The following is a 13,229-nucleotide window of genomic DNA, read 5'->3' as shown; positions in this document are numbered from 1 at the left end:
CCAACAGCTTCTATCCCCAACGGCACAAGCAACAGGCCCCTGGACTCTGGCTGGCCGGGAATGGCCCTGCTCAGACTTTGGGTGAGGCGGGGTACCGTGGCCACGGAGTGCCAGCCCCGTCCGTGCATCCTGGAGGTTCCCACAGCTGGGCTGGAGAGGGCGGGGGTATGGCCAGGGGGGCGGCCGGGCCCAGCCCAGGGATCCGCCTGGGCCCCAGCTCTGCCTTGCCAGCCATGAGCCCCCCCCCCCGGGGACATCAAGCTACCTCTTGGAGCCCTCGTACCCAGTCTGCATGACCCGGAGCTGCCAGGTCCCAGCAGCGCCAGGCGTGGCATCAACTCCAGCTGTGCTGCCCTTCCTCCCAAGGCGCGGGCCGGCGTCACGACCAGCCGCGGCCAGGGCCGCGCGTGGACGGCACTCACCGAGTTGATGCAGCCCAGCTCCTTGTTGAGCAGCCAGGGCAGCGAGAGCTTGCCCTCCCCGCGGTAGCAGGACTGAATGCGCTCCTTGATCTTCTCCTTGATGGCCCTGAGTGTAAACAGGCACAGCACGGACTCCTTGGGTGGCTTCACACGGTTCTTCTGGCCCTGCGCGAACACGGTGAACAGCACGTCCTCCCCCTCCGGGAGCTGCAGGTAGCTGGCCAGCGCGCGGCCAGGCCGGCTCAGGTAGGCGTCCTGCACCAGGCGGTACTCCACCCCGGCCTGCTGACAGCCGATGGGGAACTCCACGTAGGAGTAGAACTTCGGGTCGTCCACACAGAGCCGCACGATCTTGGAGGTGAAGAAGTGCTCGCCGGCAGCATCCGGCGAGGTCAGCTGTGTGTCCAGCTGCAGCGTGAGGTAGTACACGAACTGCTCGCTCCGGAAGCTGTACACATAGTAGATGTCGAAGGCCGGGAACTTGGACAGCGTGTCGGACGGGATCTTGAGCTGCGAGGACACGAACTCATCCTGGTACACGAAGCCGAACATGTCGGCGTCCTCCTCGTTGGCCATGAGCCGGCGGCTGGACAGCGTGGGGAAGTACTCGGACTTTCCGTCGATGGGGGTGCCCACGAAGAGCTTGGCCTGGCCCTGGCCCGGCGGGGCGGCGATGAGCACGCCCGCCATGCTGCCGGCCTCTCGCACGCTGGACAGGTAGTGCTCCTTGCGGTGATGCGGCTCTCCCAGCTTGAAGAGGTCGTCCAGCCGCAGGAACTGGCAGATGCCCTGGGAGGCGCTGCCGCAGGCCAGCAGGCGGTTGGCGGCGTAGTCCAGCAGCAGCAGCTTGTTGACGTTGTCGGTGCTGCCCAGGCCGTGCGGGCAGGACTGCACGCTGGGGGGCGGGTAGCACTTCTCGTTGTCCTCCACGGGGCCCGTCACGTGCACCCGCAGCAGCGTCAGGTTCCCCGACAGCTTGTAGATGCGGTTCACCCCACCCACGTACACCTCGCCCGTCTGCTCGTGGACCACCACGTGGGTGAGGCCCCAGTCGCTGGCCACGAAGGTGCGGAAGGCGGGCTGTGGCCGCCCGCCTGCCTGGGCAGAGCCCCACGCTGCCCACACGCACCCCAGGAGCAACAGCAGCATCGGCGGCGTCCGTGGGCTCACAGGCGGCAGCGGCATGGTGGGCCGGGGCCCTGACCCTCGGTGCTCGGGTCCCACTGGGGCGACGGTCATGGGGCCGGGAGCCTCAGCCCTAGGGAGAACAGGTCAGAGGCATGAGTACGAGCACACGCACACGCACACCTCCACCCGCCCGGACAACTTCCAGTGAAAAGACCCAAGTGCCGAGGGTCACCAAGACCGAGCCGCGCCACCAGCAGCGGCCAGGACACCTGCCTGGCAATGGCAAGGCTGCACCAGAGCCGCGCCCTGCCGGTGCTGGCGGAGGACTGGCCGATGGAGGGGCCTGGGGGCCCAGATTCGCCCGGAGCCGAGCTCTTCACCGCCGACTCGTGCACCTTGGCCCAGGGAGCCCTCACTCCAGGGCAGGTGACCCCTCCTTGCCCAAGGCTGCCACCGCCACCGCCAACCGCTGACTCTGCCCTCACGAGAGCTGCCCAGTGACCTCCGCCTGGCACTCGGGCCGGCTTTCCAGCCTCCCGCGTGTCCCCTCAGAGCACACCCCACAGAAACAGGGACCTCTCCAACTACCAGTTTAGCCCAGTGTGGCTTAACCAAGCCCTCTGCACTGCTCAGCAACCCACCACAGCCCACTGCGACACAGGGTCCCACCGCAACACGGGGTGCCCCTGCCAAACGGGACCCCACCGCCACACAGCTGCAAGGGACACGGGCCCTTGGTCACTCACGGCTCATGCTGGCCAGGTATCTCGCAGTAACTCTAGGCCTGCATTCCTAGAAAGGAGTGTGTGACTCTCACCCAAGTCTTTACACCCAGCAGCGTGGTACCCTCGCGGTCCCCCCACTCCCTCGCAGACCCAGCCCTCCCTCACAGCCTCCCTCCAAGCCTTGCGCCTGGCCTCACACCAAGGATGCTCCCGAGGCACAGCCCAGCCTCACCTATCAGGTCTGCGTCTGAGCAGGTCTGCACACTCCTCCTGCACCTGCACCCACATCACCCGTGCCCCCGCAGGCCGGCGCTCCCTCCAGTCACACTCCCATGCCAGCAGCACCCCAATCCCCTCCACCCAAGACGTGGCGCCCGCAACCCGTGCCCTCGCTCCACACGCAGCTCCAGCTACCTCTGACCTGCACAGGGATCACTGTCCTCACACCCCGCTGCCTCCCACCCGCCCGGAAAGCACTACCTCCCTCGGCCGGCAGCAGGTGCTGGGGCCGCCAGACGCGCGCCCCTCTGTCGCTTTGTAGCCTTCAAGGCCCCTTTCCTGGCCTCAGCAACCTGTGTATGGCCCCCGTGGACCACCCCGTGGGAGGGTGGGCCAAGGCCTGGGAGGCTCTGGTGGGGCCCTACCCCACTCCACTGAGCCCTGGCCCGGGCACACCGAGCAGGGAGGCAAGCTGCCCGATCTGTCCCGTCCTCCCAAACAGGGCCCTGTGCTGCCGGGCAGCCCCGCTTCACAGCCGGCACCACAGAGGCCAAGCCCAAGTCCCTGTGCCCCGGCCCCTCACCTGTGCGGGCTGAGGGCCTCCTCTGGCCTGCGCACCGAAGGGACAGCTGCCAGCACTGTCCGCCCTGCTAACGGCTTTTGGTCACTTGCTGGTGACGTACTATACTCTGAGGAGAAGAGCAGCACCCTTGGGCCCAGCTCCTCAGAGCCACAGGGCCCAAAACACACTTGTGAATGAATGAATGAATGGGTAAGCAGCATGGCCGGTGGGCAGAGTGGCCTAACACCTGCTCCCTGGCCTTGTGGCCCCCCTTTCCTAAAGGTTCGGGGAAGCCAGGAGCACTGTTGGGGTTTCCAGAGCAGAGCAGGACCCCTCCCAGCAGGCTGCCAGCTGCCGTTCGCAGATACCCACACTGCCCAGCCCACACGGCAGGGTCCCCCACAGGCGGCCCGGAGAGCCCCCCCCCGCCCCCCCCCCCCCCGCTCAACCCAAGCCCAAGGCCGACCAGACCTGGGAACTAGACAGAGAACAGGTTCTACACAGAGGCAGCAGCCCTGGCTGAGAGCTCAGTGCATGTGAACTCCAAAGAAAACATGAATCACTCACCGTTTATCAGTTCAAAGCAGGCCTGCAATTACCAGGGGCTGGGCTCTCCCCTCCTCCGGGATAATTATACACGTCTTAATGCAATTACGGGCCCTACTTTTTATATTAAACGGGAGGGGCCCGACTGAAGAACCCACCATCTAAACTCCAGCCTGGCCCTGGGCGCTCCCCCACCTCCCAACAGAGGCTGCCAGGAAGGGACTGGCTCTGGGGCCCAGGGCTGCTGGCCAGGACAGGGGATCGCGGCTGGAATCCTCACACCCCACCAAACAAAGACCAGCACGGAAACCTAGGCCACTTTCTCCACCTTAAGCAAACCAGAATCCAGGCTCGGGCAGACTCAAGGTCACACAGCTGCCCCAACAGGTCAGGGGCCAAACCCAGAGTTTCCTCAGAGACCCTAAGCAGACTGGCGACCAGCGAGGGCTCAGCTCCCCCAGGGCCGGGGGTCTGACCGGGAAGAAGTGCCCTTGCGGTGCTGGGCGCTGGGGGCCACGCCGGCGCTGCGGTGAGCAGAGCCGCCTGAGCCACGCACGTCAGCCACGGGCGCGCCCACGCCGGCGCTGCGGTGAGCAGAGCCGCCTGAGCCACGCACGTCAGCCACGGGCGCGCCCACGCCGGCGCTGCGGTGAGCAGAGCCGCCTGAGCCACGCACGTCAGCCACGGGCGCGCCCACGCCGGCGCTGCGGTGAGCAGAGCCGCCTGAGCCACGCACGTCAGCCACGGGCGCGCCCACGCCGGCGCTGCGGTGAGCAGAGCCGCCTGAGCCACGCACGTCAGCCACGGGCGCTGCTACCCTCGTCTCAGGGGCCTTGTCACTTGAAATGGAGGAGCACGAACGTGGGGAGCGGCCGATCTGGGCCACTTCTGAGCACAGAACAGGGGTGCAAGCCTGCTAGACCTGCGGACGGGGCAGAGAACAGTGGCTGACTCCCCAGCATGCAGAGTCAGAGTCAACCCAGGAGGGTCGCGCCTGTCTGCGTATGTACAGCAGGGACAGCAGGGCGCTGGGCCAGCTGGCAGCAGGTAGGGGCTGTAGCCTCAGGGGCTCCACCCCCAGATGGGACAGGACGGGACCGGTCATCAGTAGAGTGTACACTGCAGTGTACTGGTCTCTCCCCATGGCTCCTTTTGAAACACAAAGACTCCAAAGCCCCCCTCACTGAGGGGGAGCCCTCTGCCAAAGCCCTCCTGCTCGGGGGTCAGGTGGGGCTTGAGGGAGACAGGAAGGACAGAGCCACCTGTCCCCAGGATTCCCCACCAGCAGTTGGGAGAAGGGCTGCCCCAGGTCGGAGGTCACAGGAAGTAGTCCCAAGTGGCCCCATTGCCACCAGTCTGGTGTGCTGGGTACTTGGGCATTGGAGTCCCGCTTCTCAGAACAACACACAAGCCTGCTCCGTGCCTTTCAGGCCTCTCTGAGCAGGGGCCTTCCCGGGGGCTTTCAACAAGCAGGCAGCCGCCCGAGGGCCGCGGGCTTTGTCCACGGGCACCTGGCTGGCTCCCAGACGCTCCGTTTGCGGTGCCCCCCAGGCCTCCTCCCGCGCTGTCCCCTGGTCTGAGATGCCCTTCCTGGGCCCCACAGGGCCCCTCCTGCCCTCTGGCAGCCTAGCCCTGAAGGAACCCCTGCACCCCTGCACCCCTGCCCGGGGCTGGGTGTGCCCAGAGCCAGGTAGTCTCGGCGTGTCCGGTCCTGCACACTCCTAACCAGCAGGCAGCCAGGGGGCCTGGCGGTGCTCGGGGTGGGGGGGCACAGGTAGAGCCCCACCCGGCGGGACGGGAGACCCGCACCCTGGAGCTGGGGCGGTCAGCACCGGGGGACCCCGCGGCCGGACCCCCGCCGAGGGCAGAGGCAGGCGGCCGGCCCCCTCCCCCGCCGCCCCTTCCTTTCAAGGGGCGTGGCCCCAGCACCCCACCGAAAAGCCGAAGGCAGCTCCGGGCGCGCTGCCGGGCCCAGCACGGCCCTCACCCTCCCGGGCCGCCCTGGGGTCCGGCGGGCCGAGGGTCTCCCGGGAGCTACCGTCCCCCCTGCCGGGCGGTGCGGGCCGCCGCCGGCCCCGCCGCCGCACGCCAGGCCCGGGACGGTCCGGGAAGCCAAGGGAAGCCTCCGGGAGCGGAACGACCCCGGCGAGGCCCGGCGCGGGGAGGCCGAGGCGGCCTCGCGGGGGCACCGCCCCGCCCCCTCCCAGCCCGGCGGCGGCCCGGCCACCCGGGCGCCCCTCCCGCGCCGGGCCGGAGCGGCGGGCCCCACCGAGCCCTCCCACTTCCACCCGGGCCCCGCGGGCCGGCGGGGCGCGGCCCCCACCCCCGCCCGGCGCCCGCGGCCCTGCCCGGGCCTGCCCGGCGCGGCGATCGCCCGCTGCCGCGATCCGAGCCCGCGCGGCCCGGCGGCCCGGCCCGGCCCGCGCACCGCGGGGCCCGCCCCGCGGGGCCCCGCAAACTTTCTCTCCCGCCTCGGGGCGGGGGCAGCACCGCCCCCGCCGCGCCGCCCGGTAGCGATGCCCCGCGGCGGGCCGGGCGGCAGGGGGAGGCCGGGCCGGGCCGGGCCGGGCGGCAGGGGGAGGCCGGGCCGGGCCGGGCCGGGCGGCAGGGGGAGGCCGGGCCGCCCGCGTCCGGGCCTGGGGCCGCGGTCCGACCTGGCCGCGGGGACGCGGCGGCCGCGCCCGGACGCGGGCGGGCGCCCGGCCGGCGCCGCAGGGACACGCGGGCCGCGGACGCGCGCGCCGCAGTCCCCCGCGCACGCCCCCCGCACGCCCGTCGCCCCGAGCCGCCCGCCCCGCCCGCGCGCCCGCCCCGGACCCGCGTCCGCGCCCCGACCCCTCGCGGCCGCGCGGCCCGGCCTCCCGGGGACCCCGGCCCCCCGCACCCGCGCGACGCCGCGGGGAAAGTTGCGCCCCGACTCACCGGCCGCCCCGGGGCGCGCCCCGCCGCCGGCCATCGCCGCGCCCCGCCGCCCGCCGCGCCGCCCGCCCGCCGCAGGCCCGCCGAAGCCGCGCAGGCCGCCGCCGCCGCCGCCGCCGCCGCCGCGCCCGGGCTCCGCTGCGTCGTCGCGCTGCCGCTGCCCAGCATGAATGGGGCGCCGAGCGCCGCGCGGCTGCGGACCGGCCTCGCTCTCGCCGCCCGCGGAGCGCCGCGCCGCGCGCATGCGCCGCCCGAGGCCGGGGGGCGGGGCGGGGGGCGGGGCGGGGGCGGGGCCCGCGGCGGCCTCCAGGGGGCGCTCGGCCCCGCGCCGCGCGCGCGCCGGGCCCCACCGCGCGCCTTCAAAGGGCGACGCCGCCTCCCCGTTAGGGCGCTGGGCACCGCGACCCCCAGCGCGGGCGGCGGCCTCCGCACCCCGGGGCCGGGAGGCCGATGGGAGGCCTGCGCGGGACGAGGCCGCCGCCCGGTGCTGCCGGGCCACGCTCCCGGTTACGTCTGCGGGCCGCGGCGCCCCGGGGTGCGGGTGCCGGGGTGCGCGGGCCGCGGCCCCGCTGGGGGTCCCGGGGTGCGGGGCTGCGGACCCGGGCTGCGCTTCCCTCCGCGGGCAGCGGGGCGCAGAGCCGCGCCCGAGACGCCCCGGGCCCCGCGCCCGGCCGCCGCCGCCTTCTTTGGTGGCTCCTTCCCGGCGTTCCGGGGCTGACGTCCGCCCGCCCCGCACCGCGCGCCCCGCACCGCGCGATCCTTTGTGCGGCTCGGTTCTGGCCGTGATGGAAACGGGGTCACGCACGTGCGCCCCGGTGCGGGGCGCGGCGCCGCCCTCCGCGTGCGGCCTCCGACCTTCCCTCGCTGCCCCGCGACTCGCGAGGCCCGCGGCGCCGCTGTGGGAGGAAGGCCGCGCTGGCCCCGGCCCGGCCGCCCCTGCGGGCCCCGGCTTGTGCGGCTTTCGGCCCGGGAGGGCGCAGGAGTGGTCGGGCCGGGCACGGGGCGCCCCCCCCCGGCCGCCTCGCCCCCCCCCGGCCGCCTCGCCCCCCCCCCCGACGCCCCTGAGCTTGCTCGGCGTGGAGGGGCCGGCACACTTGCCTGACCGGATCTCACCTCCGTGCCTAGGCCACGCTGGACCCCCATGCGCCCACCCCGCCTTCTCCCGCGTCTGGGACGTCAGACTCTGCTGACCCGCAGCCTCCATCCGTCTCTGCGGTTGCCCACTCACAAGCTGTGGACTCCTAGGAGAGCTCCTCTCCTCTCCCGACACCCTCTGCACCCAGCCTTGTGGGTCCTTCTAGAAAACTCCAGAATGCCCTTCCTTGCCCCGTCTGGTCCTCCCAGCTGGCCTGCTCTCCCTGCTCCTGCTTGGTCCCTCCACTCCATAGATGGCAGCAACAGGAGCCTTCAGAAGGAGGTCGTGATTACATAACCCTCGCCCATGTCCCCAGGACCCCTACCGCGCATCACACAGAGGGACGTGTCAGTGCTGGAGAACCCTCATGTCCAGGGGACCACGGGTCTGCACATAATAAAGGAAAGGGAAATACTTGTAGGAGACGATGGAGTAGGCTTTCAGACCACTTCAAGCTAGGGAAAGATCTCGTGCAAGACATACAATTGATCTGTATCTAGAATATATAAAGGATACCAAGGGGTCAACAGGAAAAGGCTACCACCCACTAAAAAGAGAAGAGAGACCCGAAGCCCGAGGCATCTCCAGTTCCTGGACCCAGAGTCTGACCCCAGCAGCACTTCCCCTCTGGTTTGTGCAGGCATCCTCGTGTGAGCGCACTAGACCCTGAAATTGCCTTTCCTGATGCGACCTCTCAGCAGGGCTGGATGGAGCCGGGTCCAAGGCTGCGGCTCTCCTCACACCACAGGGAAGGGAAGTGAGTCAGCTCAGCTGCTTGGCTTGCGGGCTCTTCCCCCTGGGTCTCCCCCATGGGCTCACTTCTGCTTGCCCTGCCCAGTTCAGAGGGTGGAGGCCTGGACCGGGAACCGATTCTGCTTGGGCTTCCTGCCAAGAAGGATGTTCTCCATCCTTTCCCATCCCCGGCCACTGGAGCAGCTTCAGGGCCATTTCTACATTTGTATGACTCAGCACTTCCTGCAGAGGTGGGGTTGGGGGGGGGGCCTTCCTCCCTCCTTAGGCAGCGCCACCAGGGGGTCCAGGTAGGTCCTTAGCCCCCAGGAACATGACCCACCCACCCTGGTGCCTGGCTCAATGGCTGGAGGCCATCCTGCTTCCCTAACTCCTGCCTTTCCCCAGGACCAGGACCATCAGAACCCAGCACAGCCACCTTGTCCCTCGCTCGCCACCTCCACCCGTGACTGGTGAGGGCAGGTCCTCCTGGCCACCAGCTGCCACCTCTGCCTGCCACGCCACCTGTGACCCAGAAAGGTGTGAGAAGGAAAGGGGGCCCACCCCCACCAGACACTCCAGGGCTTCCTCTGATACCGCCGTGCAAGGGCACATGTACACGCTCACATGCATGTACACTCACACGCACAAATAACATGCGCTTAAAGCACACGTATGTACGCACTCAAACATGCACGGCCACAGTCATTCACATAGACACCCTTGTGTACATATGCACACCACATACCTATGGCCATTCTGCCCTAGCAGTCACCAGCCCTGCCTCTCCCCCTCCCCCCCAGGCCAGCTGGACCACTGGGCTCCCCCATGCTCCCTGCTTTTAGGGCCAGGGTCTGCAGCCTGTGGCATGGCTCAGGCCCCCTGGAGCTCCCTGGTGTCTGGGGCCATACCTGCTATGGAGCCCTCCATGTGGCGCTCTGTACCCATCTTGTCTCACTGTCTTGTGGCTCTGAGGGGTCATGCTGGGCTCCTCAGCCCACAGAAGCCGCTGATGGCGGGCATGGACGCTGGGTGCAGCCACTCCCGCACCCCACCGGGCCACTCTGGGCACCGGGCAGAAAGAGGACAGGGGTGGGCAGCACAGACGGGTCCTCTGTGCTGGGGGCCTGAGGCAGGTGCTCACAAATAGCATCCTGACACCCCAGGGCTCTGCCCGGCCCTCTGCTAGCCCAGGGCTGGCACTGCAAAAGAGCCCTCCTGGCTGAGGCTTCTGCCCTCACCATGTCGTCAGGCGCTGTTGGCTGCAGGTGGCAGAAACCAACTCAGCTGCTCCCCGGCTCCAAGGGCATTCACTGGCTCAGGTGAGCAGCGGTCCAGACCTGCGGGATCTCTGCACAGCGCAGAGTGCCCGGGGCTTCCACTCTCCCCGGCTGAGCTGGCCGAGTTTTCCCCACAGAAACCCAGGGCATTTAGCAAGACACAGGCCCAGCCAGGAGTGTGGCTCACAGCTGTCATGGGAGGCTGAGAGTAAGAGCACTGAGGTTGGAGGCCAGCATGGGGGAATAAACTGAGAGGTGATCTCAACTGATGAAAAGCTGGGTTCTGTGGCTCATGCCAGGCATGCTGGCTACACAGGAAGTGTAAACAGGATTGCAGTCCAGGCCAAAGTCAAGGGCACGTTCAAAAACGGCTAGGGTGTGGCTCAAATGGTAATGTGTCTGACCATCAAGTGCAAAGTCCTGAGTTCAAACCCCAGCACCACCAACACAAACATCCAAGAAGCAGACTGTGCCTGGATGCAAGGCCACACCCTCACGCGCCGAAGGCCCTGCACCGCCTCGCTGTCCTCCCTCCCGGTGTCCAGCAGGAGCAGGAAGCGGGAGGTGGGAGACTGCCCCTGCGAACTTCCCTGTGGGGAAGGCCCATGACGGGCCAGGCCATCACGCGAACTTGGCCCCGGGGGCGGGGGGACTTCCCCAGGCCTGCCATGGTCTGGTCTGTTTTCTAGAGCAGACGCAGTTCCTCAGTTCCCATGGTGCTCCAGCCTCTGTCATCACACTGCGGATCAGACACCTGCCCTCAGGACCCAACGATGCCAGCAGACTCCACTTGCTCCATCCCTCATTGCTTCCGTCCCACCACACCCTGTGCCCGGCCGCACCAGCTCATTCCAAAGACATCACACCCCAGGCTTCCCCATCCAGAGCCTCCTAGCGGAGTCTCCCAGCTCCAATTCCATTTTCCAGGAAACCCTGATTGCAGCATCTGATCCAACCCTAGTAGCTTTCCTGCCTCTATTCAGGGTCTGCCCGGGTGGGCCCGGACTGTCACATCGCTGCTGGCCACTGCCAACAGTGCACAGCACCAAAGACAGCAACAGAGCTGCTTCCCCACGGGGTCTGCCCCTCCCCAGTGCCATGGGAAGGGCTCGCACGGCCTCATCCTGGGGCTGACAGCCGCACAGCGAGACCGACGGAAGGAAGGAGCTGTGAGGGCCGGGCCACACCGAGCCGAAGCCATGTGTGAGCAGGAATGCCTGGCTCTGTCCACCCCCACAGACATGCGCTGCCCCCAGAGTGGAGCCGGCCACCCTAGGCCACTCTGTCCCCAAGGACAGGAGCCCCGAGTCACCCTGGGCTGCTCTGCCCCTCTCCAGAGTCGGCTGGCAGGAAAGCTGTGGTTGGCTGGAAGCTGACTGGATCACGCGCAGGGGCGTTGGTGGGAAGCTGGCGGACGCGGCGGGCCCCTGCGAAACACAAGGCTGAAATGGGAGCCAAAGTCTCAGCGCTCAACACCCCAACACTACTTTGGGGAGGCAGTCTTGCTCTGGGGTCCTGATTGGTCCAAATGCTGTAGACTTCCCGCTGTAGACTTCCAGGGCCTGGATTCTGGGCAGGAATCACTACACCCAGTGGTGGAAGAACACGCGTAACTGCTCTGAAGATGTCACCCAGTGAAACCGTCCCCAGGAAGGAGGGCAAAGCCGGGGAAAGGAGAAGCAAAGGTCTCCTCCTGTGCCTTGTGCATGCCCTTAACCCTAGCGACGCAAGGGGCTGAGATCTGAGGACTGTGGTCGGAAACCAGTCCAGGCAGACTCATCCAAGAGACTCCTATCCCCAGTGAAGCAGCAAAAAGCCAGACGAGGAGGCACGGCACAAGTGGTAGGGTATCCGTTGTGAGCGAAAGAGCCATGGGAGAGCTCAAGAAGTTCAAGCCCACTGCCAGCACCAAAGGAAACAAAAACAAGAACAAACCCGGAGAGCAGGAAGCACAAGGGAAAGGATCCGACAAGGCAAACACTGGGCATCTTCTCTGAAGTTTTCTAAGTTACATTTGATAGCTGAAGCAAAACATTTAATATCCACTGACCCGACATTTGTGGAAGAGATAGACAAGGTGAACACATTGTAAAGACTTCCACATGCCACTCTAACTGGTAAAACTTGAGACAGACTGTGAATGGAGTAGATTGTGAAGCTGAGCAGTTTATCACACACACACACACACACACACACACACACACACACACACACACACACACACACACACACACACACACACACCAATAAGCACTGGATATCTACACAGAAGAATGAAACACTGTGTGTAAACAAAAATGGAATGATAAAAATATGTTCAAGTAACCACAGAGAGGTGGGTAAAAAGGAAACGGAGGAAAAGTCAGTAAATCAGAAACAAAGCAAAAGAAAAAATGGTGGACTTGAGCCAGATCAACATATCAATGATTTCAGAAAACATGTCATATATGATTCTACTCATGTAACTTTGTTGTTGTTGTTGTTGATCGTGGGGCCTGAACTCTGGACCTGGGCGCTGTGCCTTAGCTCTTCAGCTCCAGGCTAGTGCCCTACCACTTAAGCCACAGCACCACTTCCAGCTTTTTCTGCTTATGAGGTGCTGAGGAATCGAACCCAGGGCCTCATGCATGCAAGGCAAGCACTCTACTACTGAGCCACCTTCCCAGTCACTTACATAATATTTTTTAAAAGATAAAGTTATGGAGTTGGAGGCTGGGCTCAGAAGCACAGACCTGTCCATCCCAGCTATCTGGGGGGAAGAGATCAAGAGGATTAAGGTTTGAGGCTAACCTGGACTATCTCAAAAAGAACCAGAGCAAGAAGGCTGGAGGTGTGGCTCAAGAGTGCTTACCAGGTATGAAGCCCAAAATTCAAGCCCCAATATAGCCTACAGATACAGATGTGTGTGTGTGTGTGTGTGTGTGTGTGTGTGTGTGTGTGTGTGACAGACGACAGACAGATGTCAGGGGTGTTGCAGTTCAGTTATGGCTGCGTGGACCCCGGAGGCTTGCCTGCTGACAATCCTCTTGTGGAAGCATGCAGGCACTGGGAGTCTGGGCCTCTGGGAGGTGAGAGGGAGTGGGGCAGGTCCTCAGGGTGGAGCCCAGGGCTGAATCCACTCCACTCCATCAGGAGGAGGACTGAGAGCAGGGGCTGCACACACAGCACATCCCTGTCTCCTGCCGGGAGTTTTCTCTGCCACCCCAGCCAGCTACCATCACCACACGATCCAAAACTCTTTTCTGTTCTTTATGGTGGTACTAGGGTTCGAACTCAGAGCTTCAGGGCTTGCTCATTCAGCCACAGCTCCAGCCTGACTTGGGTATTTTGAAGATGGAGTTTCTCAGACTTGTCTGCCAATCCTCCAGATCTCAGCCTCCTGGGTAGCTAGGATTTCTGGGGTTGGGAGCCACCAGTGCTTGGCTAGGCCACTTTTCTTTATAACTCAACTAGTCTGTGGCAGTCAGCAGTTGGGGAGTAGTGGGGGGCTTGGGGGCGGGGGCATGAGAGGACCAATGTGATGAGGGGCACACAAAGTCTGCACATGGGAGATCATGGCACAAT

General features: G+C 65.7%; 2 protein-coding genes across 2 annotated transcripts in view; one reads left to right on the top strand and one right to left on the bottom strand.

Moving 5' to 3' along the window:
* LOC138824857 (plexin-A1) overlaps nucleotides 1-3,296 on the bottom strand; it is a 47,569-nt gene extending 44,273 nt beyond the window's left edge. Inside the window, exons 1-2 of the mRNA XM_070019252.1 lie at nucleotides 3,078-3,296; nucleotides 423-1,680 (exon numbers count right to left, since the gene is read on the bottom strand). Coding sequence (XP_069875353.1) covers nucleotides 423-1,680; nucleotides 3,078-3,277 — 1,458 coding nt within the window. The 5' untranslated portion in view covers nucleotides 3,278-3,296. The remainder of the gene's footprint in view (nucleotides 1-422; nucleotides 1,681-3,077) is intronic.
* Nucleotides 3,297-5,183: 1,887 nt separating this feature from the next.
* LOC138824495 (basic proline-rich protein-like) lies at nucleotides 5,184-7,239 on the top strand. The gene is made up of 2 exons (XM_070018367.1): nucleotides 5,184-5,276; nucleotides 5,377-7,239. The coding sequence occupies exons 1-2, from the start codon at nucleotides 5,184-5,186 to the stop codon at nucleotides 7,237-7,239; spliced, it is 1,956 nt and encodes a 651-aa protein (XP_069874468.1).
* The last annotated feature ends 5,990 nt before the right edge of the window (nucleotides 7,240-13,229 follow it).

Source organism: Dipodomys merriami, unplaced genomic scaffold (genome assembly GCF_024711535.1).
Source record: "Dipodomys merriami isolate MVZ:Mamm:240054 unplaced genomic scaffold, mDipMer1.0.p SCAF_13, whole genome shotgun sequence".
Lineage (NCBI taxonomy): Eukaryota > Metazoa > Chordata > Mammalia > Rodentia > Heteromyidae > Dipodomys > Dipodomys merriami.
Note: the sequence above shows the minus strand (reverse complement) of the source record. Positions and strands in the feature narration are given on the sequence as shown.

Coding starts and splice junctions, on each gene's coding strand:
- LOC138824495 (XM_070018367.1), top strand. CDS start 5,184: ATGCCCTTCCTGGGCCCCACAGGGCCCCTCCTGCCCTCTGGCAGCCTA. Junction 5,277..5,376: donor GCACCCCTGCCCGGGGCTGG/GTGTGCCCAGAG, acceptor GGGGGGGCACAG/GTAGAGCCCCACCCGGCGGG.